This window comes from Belonocnema kinseyi, chromosome 5, assembly GCF_010883055.1.
Source record: "Belonocnema kinseyi isolate 2016_QV_RU_SX_M_011 chromosome 5, B_treatae_v1, whole genome shotgun sequence".
NCBI lineage: Eukaryota > Metazoa > Arthropoda > Insecta > Hymenoptera > Cynipidae > Belonocnema > Belonocnema kinseyi.
In genome coordinates this window covers 115,998,774-116,014,232 of record NC_046661.1, presented here as the reverse complement: position 1 = coordinate 116,014,232, position 15,459 = coordinate 115,998,774, and the positions used below count along the sequence as shown (strand labels likewise).

The window sequence follows — 15,459 nt, the reverse complement described above, 5'->3', positions numbered from 1 at the left end:
TTCATTCATTTATTATAAATGTCCATGAATTATCGAAAATATTGTACTTACTTGTTTTCTTGGTTTCAAAATTCATTTCTTTCAGTAGAAATTTCATCTTTTTTGGTTGAAAATTCAACTAACTATTTTAGTTCAAAATTCAACTATCTGGTGAAAAATTTAATCTATTATTTCATTGAAAGCTTGTTTTTTGTGGTACAAATTATTTGAAAATGCATGTATTATAAAACACATTAAAATATTTTTTTAAATCCTCTTTTGAGTAGAATATTAATCTTATTGGTATAAATTTAATTTTTGTTTGTTTGAAAATTCAACTAATTGGGTAAAAGTTTAACTACTTTGTTAAAAATTCATCTTCTTAGTCGACAATTTGAGTATTTTGTTGAATTTTTTTTGCGAAGTAGATAGACTGCCGGTATCGTCAAAAAAGTTCTTTGTATGCACCGGCAAATAAAATCTCTGCCGGTGCCGGCAAAAAAAGTTTTCTGCTGGTACCAGCAATAAATTTCTTTGCCGGTACCAGTAAAAAAACATATTTTTAGCATTCCAAAGAGACTGTCAGACATCTTAGAGTAATGTCATGTGAATTAAGAAGAGTTATTTTATTATTGGGGTCAAACCCGTACCCCTCTCTAAAGTGCCATGGGACGGAAAGGTACTCCTTTTACTGCTCACAAAAATAATGTTGTCAAACTTTTACCATTTTCCAACGTCTCGTGGGGGCGGGAAGGCACCCCTTTGAGCCGCCACAGAAATAATGTTGGTAAAACTCCGACCCCTTTCCAACATCTCGTGGGGCCGAAAAAGCACCCCTTTTACTGCTCACAAAAATAATTTTCTCAAACATCTAACCCTTTCCAACGTCACGTGGGCGGGAAGGCACCCCCTTGACCCGTCACAGAAATAATATTGGTCAAACCTCTATCCCTTTCCAGCATCTTGTCGGAGCAAGAAGGCATCCTTGCGACCGGTCCCAGAAATAATGTTGGCCAAACCCCTACCCTTTTCCACCATCTCATGGGGGTGAGAAGGCACAATTCAATAATGTAATAAAAGTGTAATGAAGAATGTAATGAATGCATTGTAATGTACAATATCGCTATGCAGGTTAGTTAAAAATTCAGCTATTGGGTTTAAAATTCATTAAATTTGTTGAAAGCTTGTCTTTTGTGGTACAAAGTAAATGTTCATGGATGATAGTTCATATTATTTGTGGAGAACTCAAGTATTTGGTTGGTGATTCATATTTTTTGTTAAACATTCGTCAATTTAATAAAAAATTCATTTGCGTGGTCAAAAATTCGTATTTTTTAGTTTAAAATTAATGTTCTTATCTGAAAAATTAAGTATTTCGTTTTTCGTCAAAAATCTATCTTTATTAATTAAAAATTTAACTATTTTGCTGCAAATTCATGTGTTTTATTTAAAGTCCATGAAAAAAAAAAAACAGTATAAAATTAATCTGTTTTTGTTGCATTTTACTGAATATTTGACTTCTTTGATTGAATTAAAATGTTTCTAAATAAACATTAAAATCTTCTCGGGTGAAGTATTAACTATTACATTTGTAGTTCATAGTTGATCTTTTTGAGTGAAAAATCGAAACAGTTGGTTGTAACTTGAATTACTTTGATAAAAATAAAATTTTTTGTATGATGATTCATTACTTTAAATATTAATTTTCGTCTATTATTAGAGTGAAATTTCGTTGCTTCTCTTTTCTATTACTTACGATAATATTTACTAGGAAATACAACTATTTTATGTTTAGATTAATTTTAAGTTTTAATTTAGAAATTGCGTGAGAGAAAAAAATAATAACCGCACTTGTGTTCGTTTTCTAGTTTTAAATTTTCGGATGCAGTTGTTCTTCAATATATCGTTAGATGGCAGCACTGCCCGGGTTTAACGAAGGTTTGTAAATTTCATCAGTTTAATTTTTTATTAGATGTCAGGCAATGTGAAATTAAATATAATTTGACGAGTCTCTAGTAATATTTTGTAACATATTTCAAAAAAGTATTATTTTTTGAATAAAAAACAATCCGTTAAATTTATTGCGATCAAAAATAAGACTTACCTTGAATTATTTATTCTCTTGGTGGTGCGATTTTTTTAGTTTAAACAATTTTCTCTGAAAATTCGTATGATAGAAGAAATATGAATAAAAAATTTTGAAAAAATTGTTTGTAATAAATACGTGAAACTGAAAGAAGTGAAAATATTTTTTATTCATGTTTCCATATAGTACTTTTTAAATCAGGGTGATCGCTTAACGGGGAAGGTAGGAATTTTTTGTAACAGACGAGAAATATGTCAGAAAATTCATTTTTTGACTGGGAATTTGATACATTTTGAGGAAAAAAATACATCTAATCACTTAAAATATTACGAATATCGTATCCCACGATAATTTACAATAAGCTCAATTAAGAAATGACGATTTTAATCTCATATATGCTCGAAATTAAAGAAGGTACATGCAGATTTTAATTTTCAAAATTGAACTGTTTCAATGAGAGAACGTTAGTATTTAAAGAACTTTACACATCTGATTAAACCTTCATAAACTATTTGTAATGAAAATAAGTTAAAATTAATAGAATGCAATGAGCAAATGTAAGTATCCTTGTTTATATCCTTCATGCTTGAAAAATACTCGTCTCTGCGGGTACATAACCTCACCCACATATCACTTTTACTGCATTTCGCGCAATTTTTTAAATGTTTTTTAAGTGAAACATCGGGAATGTCACCCTTTCGATATATTAAATAGGGTTTTGGAAATAAAATAATAAGTACATTCCAAGTAGGACTTGGACCGACAGTCACTTTTGCACTTTTCAAAACAACACTTCTTGTGCGCACCAACCTTTTTTCTTTTCAATGGATTTTCTCCTGGTCTATTAGACATTTCTTTTTTGGGAAGTTTTTTAACTTCCAATTGTTCGAAATGGTTTTTTTTCGTCCATGTTTACCATTCCCACATAAGATTCAGTCAAAATTGACCGAAACTCACATGGAAGTGCTATATATCTTAAGCGCTTGCGCAATATCGTTTTCTGAAATGATCAGTTCTATTGCTACATTGGCATACATTGACAAAGTGACAGATATCAGCTGCTCGTTTACACAAACTGATTTAAATATAATTCCTCATATATTTGTAGTATATTTGTAGTTCTTATTTTTTTCCTACTCCAAAAGCAGCCGATTTATTTTCAAATAGGATATTACTAAGCTAAATCGATTTATATATTTATTAACTGTGATTAATAATGGTAAGTACAGTTCTTTTTTTTTCATCAAATTTATATATTTGAACATAAAAGTTACAAAATAATCGAATTTTAGAAATTATTCCTTTCGGATTTTAAGGTTATTTCGGTCGCTGACCCCGCTAATCTGAAATTACATAACCTCAAACTAATTACTAATTTGCCTGTGATGATTATCTTTATAAATCGTTTTTATTTATTTTTTATTTTTTAACAAAAGAAATTAATTTTCAAACCAAAAAGAAAACTTTTGAACAAAAGAGTTGAATTTTCAAGCACGAATAAGGAATTTTCAACAAAAAAGTTACATTTCAACCAAATAGTTGGACGTTCTACCTGAATAGTTAAATTTTAAACAAAATACGTGAATTTTGTATCAAATAGTTGAGTTTTTATACCGAAAATAATCATTTTCAACAAAAAACTAATTTTTTAACGAAGTAGTTGCATTTTATACGACTTTAAAACCAAACAGACAAAGTTTCAACAAAAGAGTCAAAATAAGTACCAAAATATTTGAATTTTCTACCGAAAAAAAAAAAACGAATTTGAAACAAAATAATTATATTTTTGATCAAAGAAATTAATTTTCAACAACAAAGTTACTTTTCATCCAAATAGTGAGAATTCTCCCTAAATAGTTAAATTTTTAAACAAAATAAATGCATTTTCCACCAAACGGGTGAATTTTGATCGTGATAACATTGATTTCCAACAGAAGAGTTAAATTTCCAACAAACAAGGTAATTTACAACTAAATAGTTGAATTTTGATTCAAAATATTTTAAATTTCTACTAAAAAAACTAATTTGAAACAAAATAGTTTTATTTATGATCAAAGGATGCATTTTAAACTAAAAAGTTCCTTTTTATCTAAATAATTGGAATTTTTATCTGAATAGTTACATTTTTAACAAAATACATACATTTTCAACTAAATAGTTGAGTTTACATACTAAAAATATTCATTTTTAAGAAAAAAGTAAATTTTCAAAGAAGCATGTATTCAAATTTTCTACTATTTACAAACCAAAAAGAAGACTATTCAACAAAACAGCGAAATGCCCAACGAGCAAGTTCATTTTAAACCAAATAATTCAATTTTCGGCAAAAAAAAACGAGTTTGAAAAAAAATAGTTTAATTTTTATTCAAGTTTAATCAAACTGTTGAGTTTTTCAGAAAAATATTTTAATTTTCAACCAGTGAGATGAATTCTTAACTAAAAATATAATTCTTCGAACAAGCAACTAAATTTTTAATTAAGTAGTTCAACGAATTTTCAAACCAAAGAGTTGGAACTAGTTGAACTTTCTACCAAAATAGTGGAGTTTTTTTTACAAAATCCATGAATTTTCAAGAAAAATAGATAAATTCGCAACTAAAAATACAGTAGATGATAATATTTCAAACATAAAAATTTCAAATTTTAAAATGAACAAAATAGTTAAATACTCAAACAAATCAGATTAATTTTTTACCAATATATTTGAGTTTTTAACTAAAAAATATGGGATCTTTTTACAAAAAGAGAAAAATTTTGAAACGATAAAGTTAAATTTGGACCTAGAGATAAAACAAATTTGCCAAAATTATTGAATTTTTAAACCCATAAGACGAATTTCCTACAACACAGTTACATTTTCAAACCGAAAATATGATTTTTAAACAAAAAAAGTTGAATTTTTGACCAAATATTTGAATTTTCTCCTAAATTGTTGAATTATCAAGCCAGTTTTAATATTTTCTGCCAGAGTTAGATTTTCAACCTTAAAATATAAATTTTCAAGAAAAAAGTTCATTTTCAAACCAGCATTTGAATATTCAATTAAAATCATGCATCTTCAACCGAAAAAAATGGATTTTTATTTAAGTAGTTCAACTTTCATTGGCGGCAGTTAATTGATTTGACCAAAAAGTCGAATTTTCAGCAAACTGGTTAAATTCTCAAGCAAAGAAAATTAATGTTTAACTTAACAGTTGCATTTGTAACAAAAAAAAATGTAATTTTTAACGGAAAATAAAGAATTTTTCACAAAATGCATAAAGTTTCATCCAAACAGTTGAATTATCAACCGGGAATATTAATTTTCTACCAAAATTACGAATTTCCAACCAAATATTGAATTTTTAGTCTGAAAAAGAGAACTTTTCGAACGAAAATGCAGCAGTTAAATTTCCATAAAAAAAACATTAATTTTCAATATAGAGAAGAGGATTTTTTACAAAGTAGTTGAATTTTCTACTAAATTATTGAATTTTCTACTATTCCGTCAAATTTTCAACATAAAAAAAGTTGAGTTTTCAAAAAAATATTTGAATTATCTACCAAATTGTTGAATTTTCAAAACACAAATATAAATTTGCAACAAAAGTTACTTTGGAATAAAATAGTTGACCTTTTACCAAAATACATGAATTTTATACCAATTAAACCAAAATAAAAGAATTTCCAACGAAACATATCATAATTGATATTATTTCAACAACAAAAAATTACGAATAAAGTCACTTTTTAGTAACTTAATTACGTGTAAGAAGTTCCTTAACGCGCGTGGAAGAAAACCAGTTACCTTTCTTAATATTTCTCGGAAAATTTTTTTTATTATAATGCTCTCAAATTAAACATTCCACCTTTAAGTTAAGCCCTATTAGAATTCCGTCGAATGTCCGGTTCGCGCCTTACATTGTTTCAAAAAATGACCAAAAATGACCATTTTCCTCAGAAAGTTTTCTTCATATTTTCGCAGAAGTAGATAACCTTTTTTTTATCAAACTTCAATTTATTTATCTACTTTTTAAAATTATTCTTTTTCGCTTTAATTCAGCAATAAATTATCCCCGAAGTGGATTTTTATTATTTTTAAAATATTTAAAACAAGATTTTACAGATCGTTTTGTGCCTCCCTTGAAGAATTCGTCAAATGTGGGATTCTTTATGCCATAAATCTCATTCTATCAAATTTCGAGGGAAAAATCCCCTATGTAATATTTGTTATTGAGAATTATATATTCAGGGATCACAGTCTTTCCCATGTTTTTCTGTGATCCTCCCTTTTTAAAATTTTCCATTTTCACCCTATTCATTAAAAACTTCCCCCTTTATCTTTGAATATATTTAAAGAGAAAATATACGATATTTGAAAATAAAATTTAAAAAAATAATTAAAAAAAATTTGAAGCTGAAACGTTTTAAAATCAGAAACAAAAGTTGTTACCCAATATAAAATTGTAGGAGTTAAAAAATATATAGTAATTTTAAAAAGAAGTATTACCAAGTGAAAAATTTGTAATTTAAACATAAAAAGTTAATTGATTGAATAATGGAATATTACTTGTTGATCAGCGGAAAAGTTAAAGTTCTAACTGGAACAATTTAAAGTAAAACTTTTGAAATTTATTCAATTGAATTTTATATATTTATAGGAGTTTTGAGCAGTCTCAAAATTTATTTAAAAATGTTACCAATAAAAAATGTACAAATGTTTATTTTATGATGATGGTATTTTTTAATGGATAAAATGTTCTTGATTATGCGAACGATTTTAAACATATATAAAAATGGTCTATTTAACGAATTTTTCTTGTTTTTTTTATCTGCGTGAATGGCTTTTCAACCTAAGTGAAAAAGTACCCTATTTAAACCTTTTTTACACTGTGTTTTTTATTTTATAAATGTTCTTTTTCCCTAAAACTTGGCCTTTTCCCTTTTCTCTTTAAATATAGGATATATGAAAATACAATTTTCCATTTTACATCTACAAATTAAAATCAATTTAAATTTTGTAAATTTCATTAATTTTAAAGTAAACTACTTAGGATTTAAATAAAATATTGAAGCTAAAATATATTTTTTTCCAATTCTATTGTATCCAAAATAAATATTTTTTAATTAACTATAATAAAATATGATGATCTCTCTGTCCATTGAAAATGTTTCAGTTTAAAAATGCATAACGGTTGTAATTATGTTAGAAATATTATAATAATTTTTATCTGATTTTGGGATCATTGAAGGTAGTTAGAATATTGTAAAAAGCGTTTATATTAAAATTATTATTTCTCTCTTAGGAATAATGAAATTGACACTCGATTTTATATTAATTGAAACTAAATAAAATTCTGTGGGTAGTTTTCGTTTGTATAAAGTGATGCAGGTAGAAAAAATTATTCGTAATACGTTTTAAATGGATTAATATAAAATTTCTTTAATCAGACAATTTCAATTTAAAACTTTTAAAACTGAAATATTCCTAAGTTTTTAATCATAAATGTAAGTCTTCAAATATAAACTATTTTTCTATTACTGTTGAAGAAAAGCTTAAAGATTCTAACTGAAACATTTAAATTTTATAATTTTAAATTGTAATTGCGTAATTTTAAAATACGAATGACTCTAACATATACTGCAAAATTGAATAAATAATTTTTGACGATTTAATTTCAAAATCATAATTCAAAAATTGGCAAAAGTTTTAAATCAGATGACAATTAAAACAATTTTAGGATCTTCAACATTTATAAAGAGTAGAAAAAATAATTTTTCTAACAGATTAAATAGGCTAATAGAAATTCTCAGTAGACATGAAATATATTTAAAAATAAACCCCATAAAATTGTTCCATTAGACTAAAATGCAAACAAGAATTACAAGATTCAAGTCTGATCTGAATGAAATTGTTCGATTGAGTAATATTTAATGAATGTAAAGATTTATGGAAATTTAAGCAAACTTTTTGATCTTTTCTTAAATGAAGAAGCCTATGATTTTGTCTTTGAGATTAAAATAAAACACAGAAATTATTCTTTTTTTATTCACAATTTTTCAAATTAAACTTTTGTTATTTAATATTGTTTTATCAATCATTTAACTTGAAATTGTGCAGAGTTACCACTTTTAGTTTTACTCCGTGAATTAACATTTTGTTTAATTGGTACTGTTTTTAGTGCGTAGACAATTTAAAATTAATAGTGTTTGTGATTAAACAATTCTGATATGGTGATCAAAAAATTTCAAAGGATTTTCAAGATTTTAAGCTATTTAAAAATATTCCAAAGAATTTAAAGAGATTTCGTTTTAAAAAATGGAAGAACTCTTAATATTTAAAAATTTGTTGTGAATTTTTAAATAATTTATGTTTTTAATATTAGGAAATAAAAGTCGAAAGATGTGAAAGCAAGCGTGCATGTTATTTGAACGGGATTTCTAGAGAAATTAAGTGATTAATTTAAATTTAATTTGTATCCAAGAAATCTTCAATAATAATGAATAATTTTAAGTTATTTAAAAAGATTCCAAAGTATTTGAAGAGATTTCATTTCTAGTGTCAGGTGAACCTGAAAAAAACCCGGATTCTTCATGCGTAAAGTAGCTTTATATTACTAAATTTAACTATTTTCTTGAAATTTTCTTTATTTTTGTTTGAAATTAATTTTTTTAACTGTAAATGTAACTATTCTATTTTTGGTTGAAAATGTATGTATTTGGGTAAAAATTCTTTTTTCTTGGTAGGAAAGTATTTTTCTTGATTGAAAGTTAATTGTTTTACTTGAAAATTCAACAGTGTTTAAAATTTTTTTCTCTCTTGTGTGAAAAACCTTTCTTGATTGAAAATTCGTATTTTTTAAAATAAAATTCAACTGTATTTTATTAAAAATTAAAATCTCTTTTGGTTGAAATATCAACTTCTACATTTTTCTTTTAAAATCAATTTTTTAAAATGGAAATTTAATTAATTGGTTGAACATTGAACTTTTTTGTTAAAACTTTTTTTTTGACGATTAGCCGGTTTAATCATTTGGTTAAAAATTAATTTTTTGCTGAAAATTCAACTGTTCTTGATGAAACTTGAAGTATTTTTTTGAATTTTTTTCTTTGTTGATAATTAATCGTTTTTTAGTGAAAATATAACGATTCCAGTTGAAAATTTCATTATTATATTTAAAAATTCATATCTTTGCTTGAAGATTTTTAATTGACAATTAAAATTTTTTAGTTGAAAATTCTTTTTTTTTTTATTTGATAATTCCACTATTTGGTTTAAAATTCATTTATATTGAAAATGCAATATTTTTACTTGAAAAGTTAGATAATCGTTTAATAGTTAAAAATGCACTGAGATTTAAGTGTAAGAAGATAAAATAAAATAAAAAATTATTATTCAAATTCATGGATATTAAAGACAAATTTAATAAATCATTTATTATGTTTTTTTCAGATTTATTTAATTAATCGATGGTGCCAATATATTTAATAATATCTTTTGATATAATTTGCTAAAGCTTTCAAAATTAAACATATTAAATGAGTCCCTACAAATTAAAAAAAAAAAAATTATTTTGGCAAGATTACGATATCCGTGGCGCAAAGTTTTAATGTGGATTCCTATAGGATTATTAGCGACAAACATGAATCTGAAAGTTTTAAATCGATATTTCTAATAGTTTTCGATTAAATTTTTTTTTTTAATATACACAATTTCTTAAGTTCATTCCGATAGGCGATTTTTGTACAAGAGACGGAGATTTAATGTGGATTCCTCTGAGGAAATAGGGACAGAGGCGTGATCTTACATTATTTCTATGACCAGCCACAGGGGTGCCTCCCCCCATTGGGCGTTGGAAAAGGGACAGGGGTGTGATTGTATATTGTTTCTACGACTAGTCTCAGGGGTGCCTTCCCGCCCCCACGGGGCATTGGAAAAGGGGCAGGGGTGTGACTTTACATTATTTCTATGACCAGTCACATGGGTGCCTTCCCCCGCGGGGCGTTGGAAAAGGGGCAGGGGTGTGACCTTACATTATTTCTATGACCAGTCATAGGGGCGACTGCCCCCATGGGACGTTGGAAATGGGACAGGGGTGGGATTGTATATTATTTCTATGACCAGTCACAAGGGTGCCCCTATGGGGCGTTGGAAAAGGGACAGGGGTGTGATTGTATATTGTTTCTACGACCAGCCTCAGGGGTGCCACCCCCGGCGTTGGAAAAGGAGCAGGAGTGTGACTTTACATTATTTCTATGATCAGTCACAGGTGTGCCTTCCCGCCTCCCACGAAGGGGATGTGATCTTACATCACTTCTGTGACAAGTCACAGGGGTGCCTTCGATATCTCGAAAACTATTCGAGATACCGATTTAAAAATTGCAGATACATATTTCTCGCAAAAATACCATCGAAATTCATATTGAGAAATTATGTTTTACAAAAAAAAGTCAATAATTTTAACATAAAAGATCGAAGTATCGAAAACTATTAGAGATATTGATTTAAATCTTTCAGATTCGTGTTTCTCGCAAAAAATCCTATAGGAATTCACAATAAAACTTTGTCGCCACGGATATTGTAATCTCCCCATTATTTGTCATAAACTCGTGAAATTGTATACATTTTTTCCGAGTTTTTGGTGCCAAGTCGATTGTTTTTAAAAATGTAAAATATTTGAATGGCTCCATACTATAAAAAATTAGACGTGTGGAAAACTAGGGACACCTCAAAAAAACTTTAAATTTCCACGGATTTTGTTTCAGGATCTGAGTAGACACCCTTAGTATAAAAGGTGTAAAATGTCTTAGGTGCTCAAACTTAAACTTTTTTAATTTGAGCCTAAGATCACTGAAGAGTATGGTTTCTAATTTACATTCGAATAATGGTTGTCAAATGTTGAAAAAAATTTAATTATACCTATAGGTATCCCGATTTCATAATTAATGGAAGTATTTTTCGAAAAGGAAATATTTTTGATTATGTGAACGATTTAAAACATATACAAATTATTCATCTAACAAATTGTGTGTTTTCTCGGAACTTTTTTTTCACCGTAAATTTATTTTCAAGAACATAAGTGTATCTAATAAAAAAATTCATTAATGGCAGAAATTATAAAAAAATCATTTAACATTATTTGAATTTTCTTATAAAAAGATTGTTTCTCTTCTAATTGTAAAACAAAATTTATAATCTTTCCCATTTCCCCCCTTTTCAGTGAAAAAATTGCCCTGTTTCCCCTTTTTTGAGTTTTTCGCGTTGTGGTGCTTTAATTTATTGTAAAGCATTTTTTAAATATTTAATTTCACGATATTAAAACGTATAATTTTTTATTTTATTTTATTTTTAGGATGCATTGAAAGACTGGAGTCCTCTTACAACGTGCAACTATGATCCATTAAAAGCTGGAAGTATAGATTGCACAGATACAGAGCCTCACGATAAAGCTATTAGTCGTGCAATTGAAGCGCACTATGAACCACCTCATGGATTAAAATCTAAACCGGAGAGAACAGTTTTTGTTGCAAGATTCGGTCCTCAAACAACAAAAAACGATTTGATAGACGTGAGTGAAATTTTAAATTTTTTATGTCAAACCAAAAAAGAAACTTGCGCGCTACGCGCGCGATTAGTTTTTTTTTATCTCACGCTATTTTTAAATTTCTACCCTACCTTACCTAGAAAACCTGGAACTGGCAGGGAGTTTTTATATACCTGGAAATGTCAGGGAGTTTTTTTCGAGGACGTGCTTAATTTTCTTTTAAATTATAATATAAAACTGATTCTTCATGTGTAAAAGAATCTTTATATTGCTATATTTAGCTATTTTGTTGAACTTTTTTGTTTGTTTGTAATTGATGGTTTTTTAATAAAAATGTAAATATTCAATTTTGCGTAAATTAATATTTTTTTATTAAAAATTCACCTTTTTGGTTCAAAATTCAACTATTCTAGTTAAAGATTCATCGTTTTAGTTGAAAAATAGTCACTTTTTTCAAAATATAACAATTTTTTTAAACTGCAAATGTTACTATTTCATCTGAATATCCCATCATTTCAGTTTAAAATTGATCTTTTAGGTTTAAAATTCAACTATTCCAGTTGAAAATTAAATTATCCTAGTTGACTAATTTTAGTTGGAAATTTAGCTTTTCAATTTAAAACTAAATTCATCACTTTACTTAACATTTTGAAACACACCAAACTAACCTAAAGTTCTTGAAAAATGGTAAATATTCTTTGAAGTGCTATGATTTAAAATTATGCAGAAAATTTGAATAAATTATTAAAACAATTATTTCTATTAAATTTAATTAATTATGACCTAGTCCTTGTTGAACAGTTAAATACGACTTGGAAAATTCGAAAGAAACCGCGACTTTTTATTTATATTGTAAGAAAAATGGCTAAAAACAATAATAAATTGTTTAAAGAATTGATTGAAACATCCAATTATCAGTAGGAAGAAGTGTTTTATGTTCTAAAACCAATTTTTACTTAAAAAACTGCAAAACATTATAATTAGCGCTAAAAATGCGCAAACTTGATTGACCTTGAAGATTCTAAATAAACTTTACAAAAGCGGGAAATGACCTTGAATTTTTTTGACTGGGAATTTTACAAATTTATAGAAAAAAAAATCTCCAAGTTTGATTTCAACAGTTTTTATTTAATCAGTTGAGTTTTTGTCTTTCTTAATTATGTTATTCAGTTTACAATGTTTACAATCTTTCACTTACATATTTTCCATTTTGGATTTTAATTTTTAAGGGTACATTTATGATTTAATGAATTTCAAAATGTAGTTATAAAGGATTAAAAAAATTAAAAATAAGTAGCGTTGAAAATCGAAAATTTAAAATAAAAAAATCTTTTTAGTTGATCAAATGTGAATATAAATTATAATGTTTTCAAAAATTGATCTATATTAAGGATTAATAAGTGAAAAATAATTGATTTTACAAAACAATTCGGAGTCTGTTCCAAATTTAAGAATTTCCAAAATTTGGCGATAAAAATTAAACTGATTCAATTGGAAAGTTTAAGCAGTTAAACAAATATTCACGGCCGATTGAAACTTAATAAACTATTTTCGATTTTAAAATAACTTCATAATAATATATTCATAACACAAGGTTTATTATAATATTTAAAATTGAATAAAATTATTTAATTTAAAATATTGTTTTAGTCTAAAATGTAAAATTTCTTATTTAAGAAAAATAACAATTGCTCAATATTTAGAGATATTTCATCGTTCACTTAAAATTAGTAATTATAAATCAAATATTTAAAACCAAACGAAAATTCAAATTTTGAACGTTACAATTTAAACTGTCTCATTTAAAAAAATTAATTTACAAGTAAAATGGTTGAAGTTGGATGTATAATAAATATTGAATTTCGATGAGTGTAGTCCATGGTCTAATTTAAAATAAAATATAGATTTTTGCAGATTAAAAAAAAATAAACTTTTTGAAAATTATGAAAGGCTTCAAAAAGAATAAAAAACATTTTCTGAAGATTCATAGAAAAATTAATGCGTTTTTATTTTTAAAAAATGAATTTTAGGAGAATATTTAAAAAGTGTTCAGAAATTGTCACGAATGATTCTGGAATATTTCAAGGAAATATTTTTAGTTTATCAGGATTTAAGAAAAAAAAATTGAAAGAGAATAAATGTATAATAGCATACAGGTGTTTTGAGATTTTTGAGATAAAATTTTAAGGATATTCAATCTATTTAAAATGAAAATAATGTACCTTTATTTTAAGAAGTGCTCAGTTCATAACAAAAATGTAATCGTTCAATTTTTAATATGTCTAGCTTAAAATTGCTTCAAATGTTTTGCAGCTCAGTTTTTATTAATTCAAATGGGGAAATTTTTGTATGTAAATAAAACGGTCATGCTGATTATTATTATTGCCTTGTAAGGCTGGTCCATCTATGTCCCGTAGCACTGCTGTTGAAACCTATTGCACTATATCTTTTTTTATTTTATAACCCCGATGAAGTACTCAAATTTGCCTGGACTTTTGGCCAGGGGAGAGGAAACATGCAGAAATTCAATTTTAGTGCATATTTTTTTTGCATTTATTTTAAAATAAGTTTTCTCTTACAGTATTTTTCCAGGTGTGGAGAGGCTGTTTCAGCTACAGTAGTAAGAGACATCGTGACCGGGATTTCGCAATGTTACGGTTTTGTGGAAATGGAAACCGAGGACGAAGCGAGAAAAGTTGTACGGCGTTTACACGGTTCATCTTTAAAGGGCCATACAATTTTTGTTGACTTTGAGTTTGGTAGATCGATGCAAGGCTGGAAGCCTAGAAGGCTAGGTCAGTTCTATTCATAATGAAAAAAAAGTGCGACGAGAAAGAGCTATAAATAGACAACTCAGTTGATTCATTGTTCCCACTTTAGAAGCAAAAAAACCTCCCTGAAAAGCTCTGCAATTGAAAATCCTTTCATAATAATGAACCGTACATAGTATACAAGGATTATGATTATTTTTTATACATAAATTGATCTATTATGACAGGTGGGAATCATTTTTTTTTATTCTAGGTGGAGGTTTTGGTGGGAAGAAGGAATCTGGACAATTGAGATTTGGAGGAAAAGACAGACCTTTCAAGAGGCCAATCATCACCGAACCGAGAAAGTAATAAATAGATATTTATGTAACAGACATGGGGACTCTGAATAAAATTTTTGTTGTATTTGTAGACTAAAACACTTGATTTTTTCATTTCTTCTTTTTTTTTTGAGTGATACGATCTATGACTTTCACACTGAGCAAAATTTGCACTAATTTTGTTTTATTGAAGAGCACAATTTTATTGCACGAGATTAGGAACGGAGACGACATTTTCGATAAGTTTTCTCTTTCTGCTGACGATTAGGGGAGTCGTGACTTTATACCAGAGCGTCACGACGCCCTCTCCCGACGTCGCTCCCACCATATATGGAGGCACAGCCGGTCGCGATATTGCGCGCGCTGACTTGAGACAATCCTCCAGATTGTCCGAGCTTGTTTCAGACTTAAAAGTGCTCTTGAGAATTGACATTTTTGGTCAAATTTCATTTTTTCTACATTCAATCTTTAAACATTTTTTAATTCCACAAACAAGTACTTTGAAATTAAAGAAAAATGGAAGAAGTTGTGTGGCACGGAGACTATGCAATATTTGCGATATTAAATACAAAAAGCTTTTCTTTTAAATTTGGAAATAAAATTTCAGAGTTTCCTGGAAAATTACTGTAGGTTTATTTCAGAAATTTGTTTGCTACCCTCCAGAAAGGTCGTCCTCCGGAAGGCTACAGTGTTCTAGTTTCTTCATCACGTCTCTTGTTTCAGCATGTGTGTCATTCTCAGTGGCGTAACTTTAACAATACTCTATAACCACCAAGATC

At 27.5% G+C, this 15,459-nt stretch overlaps 1 protein-coding gene across 1 annotated transcript; it reads left to right on the top strand.

Annotated features, from left to right (window-relative positions):
• The first annotated feature begins 3,093 nt into the window (after nucleotides 1-3,093).
• On the top strand, nucleotides 3,094-14,779 carry LOC117172652 (U11/U12 small nuclear ribonucleoprotein 35 kDa protein-like). Its single transcript, XM_033360769.1, has 4 exons — nucleotides 3,094-3,284; nucleotides 11,398-11,613; nucleotides 14,171-14,384; nucleotides 14,614-14,779. Exons 1-4 carry the CDS (start codon nucleotides 3,282-3,284, stop codon nucleotides 14,709-14,711), a joined length of 531 nt encoding a protein of 176 aa, XP_033216660.1. The 5' UTR covers nucleotides 3,094-3,281; the 3' UTR covers nucleotides 14,712-14,779.
• The last annotated feature ends 680 nt before the right edge of the window (nucleotides 14,780-15,459 follow it).

What these genes read in the sequence shown, in the direction of transcription:
- LOC117172652 (XM_033360769.1), top strand. An exon ending in CAAAAAACGATTTGATAGAC is followed by an intron (nt 11,614 to 14,170) that starts GTGAGTGAAATT and finishes TTTCTCTTACAG; the next exon opens with TATTTTTCCAGGTGTGGAGA. An exon ending in CTGGAAGCCTAGAAGGCTAG is followed by an intron (nt 14,385 to 14,613) that starts GTCAGTTCTATT and finishes TTTTTATTCTAG; the next exon opens with GTGGAGGTTTTGGTGGGAAG.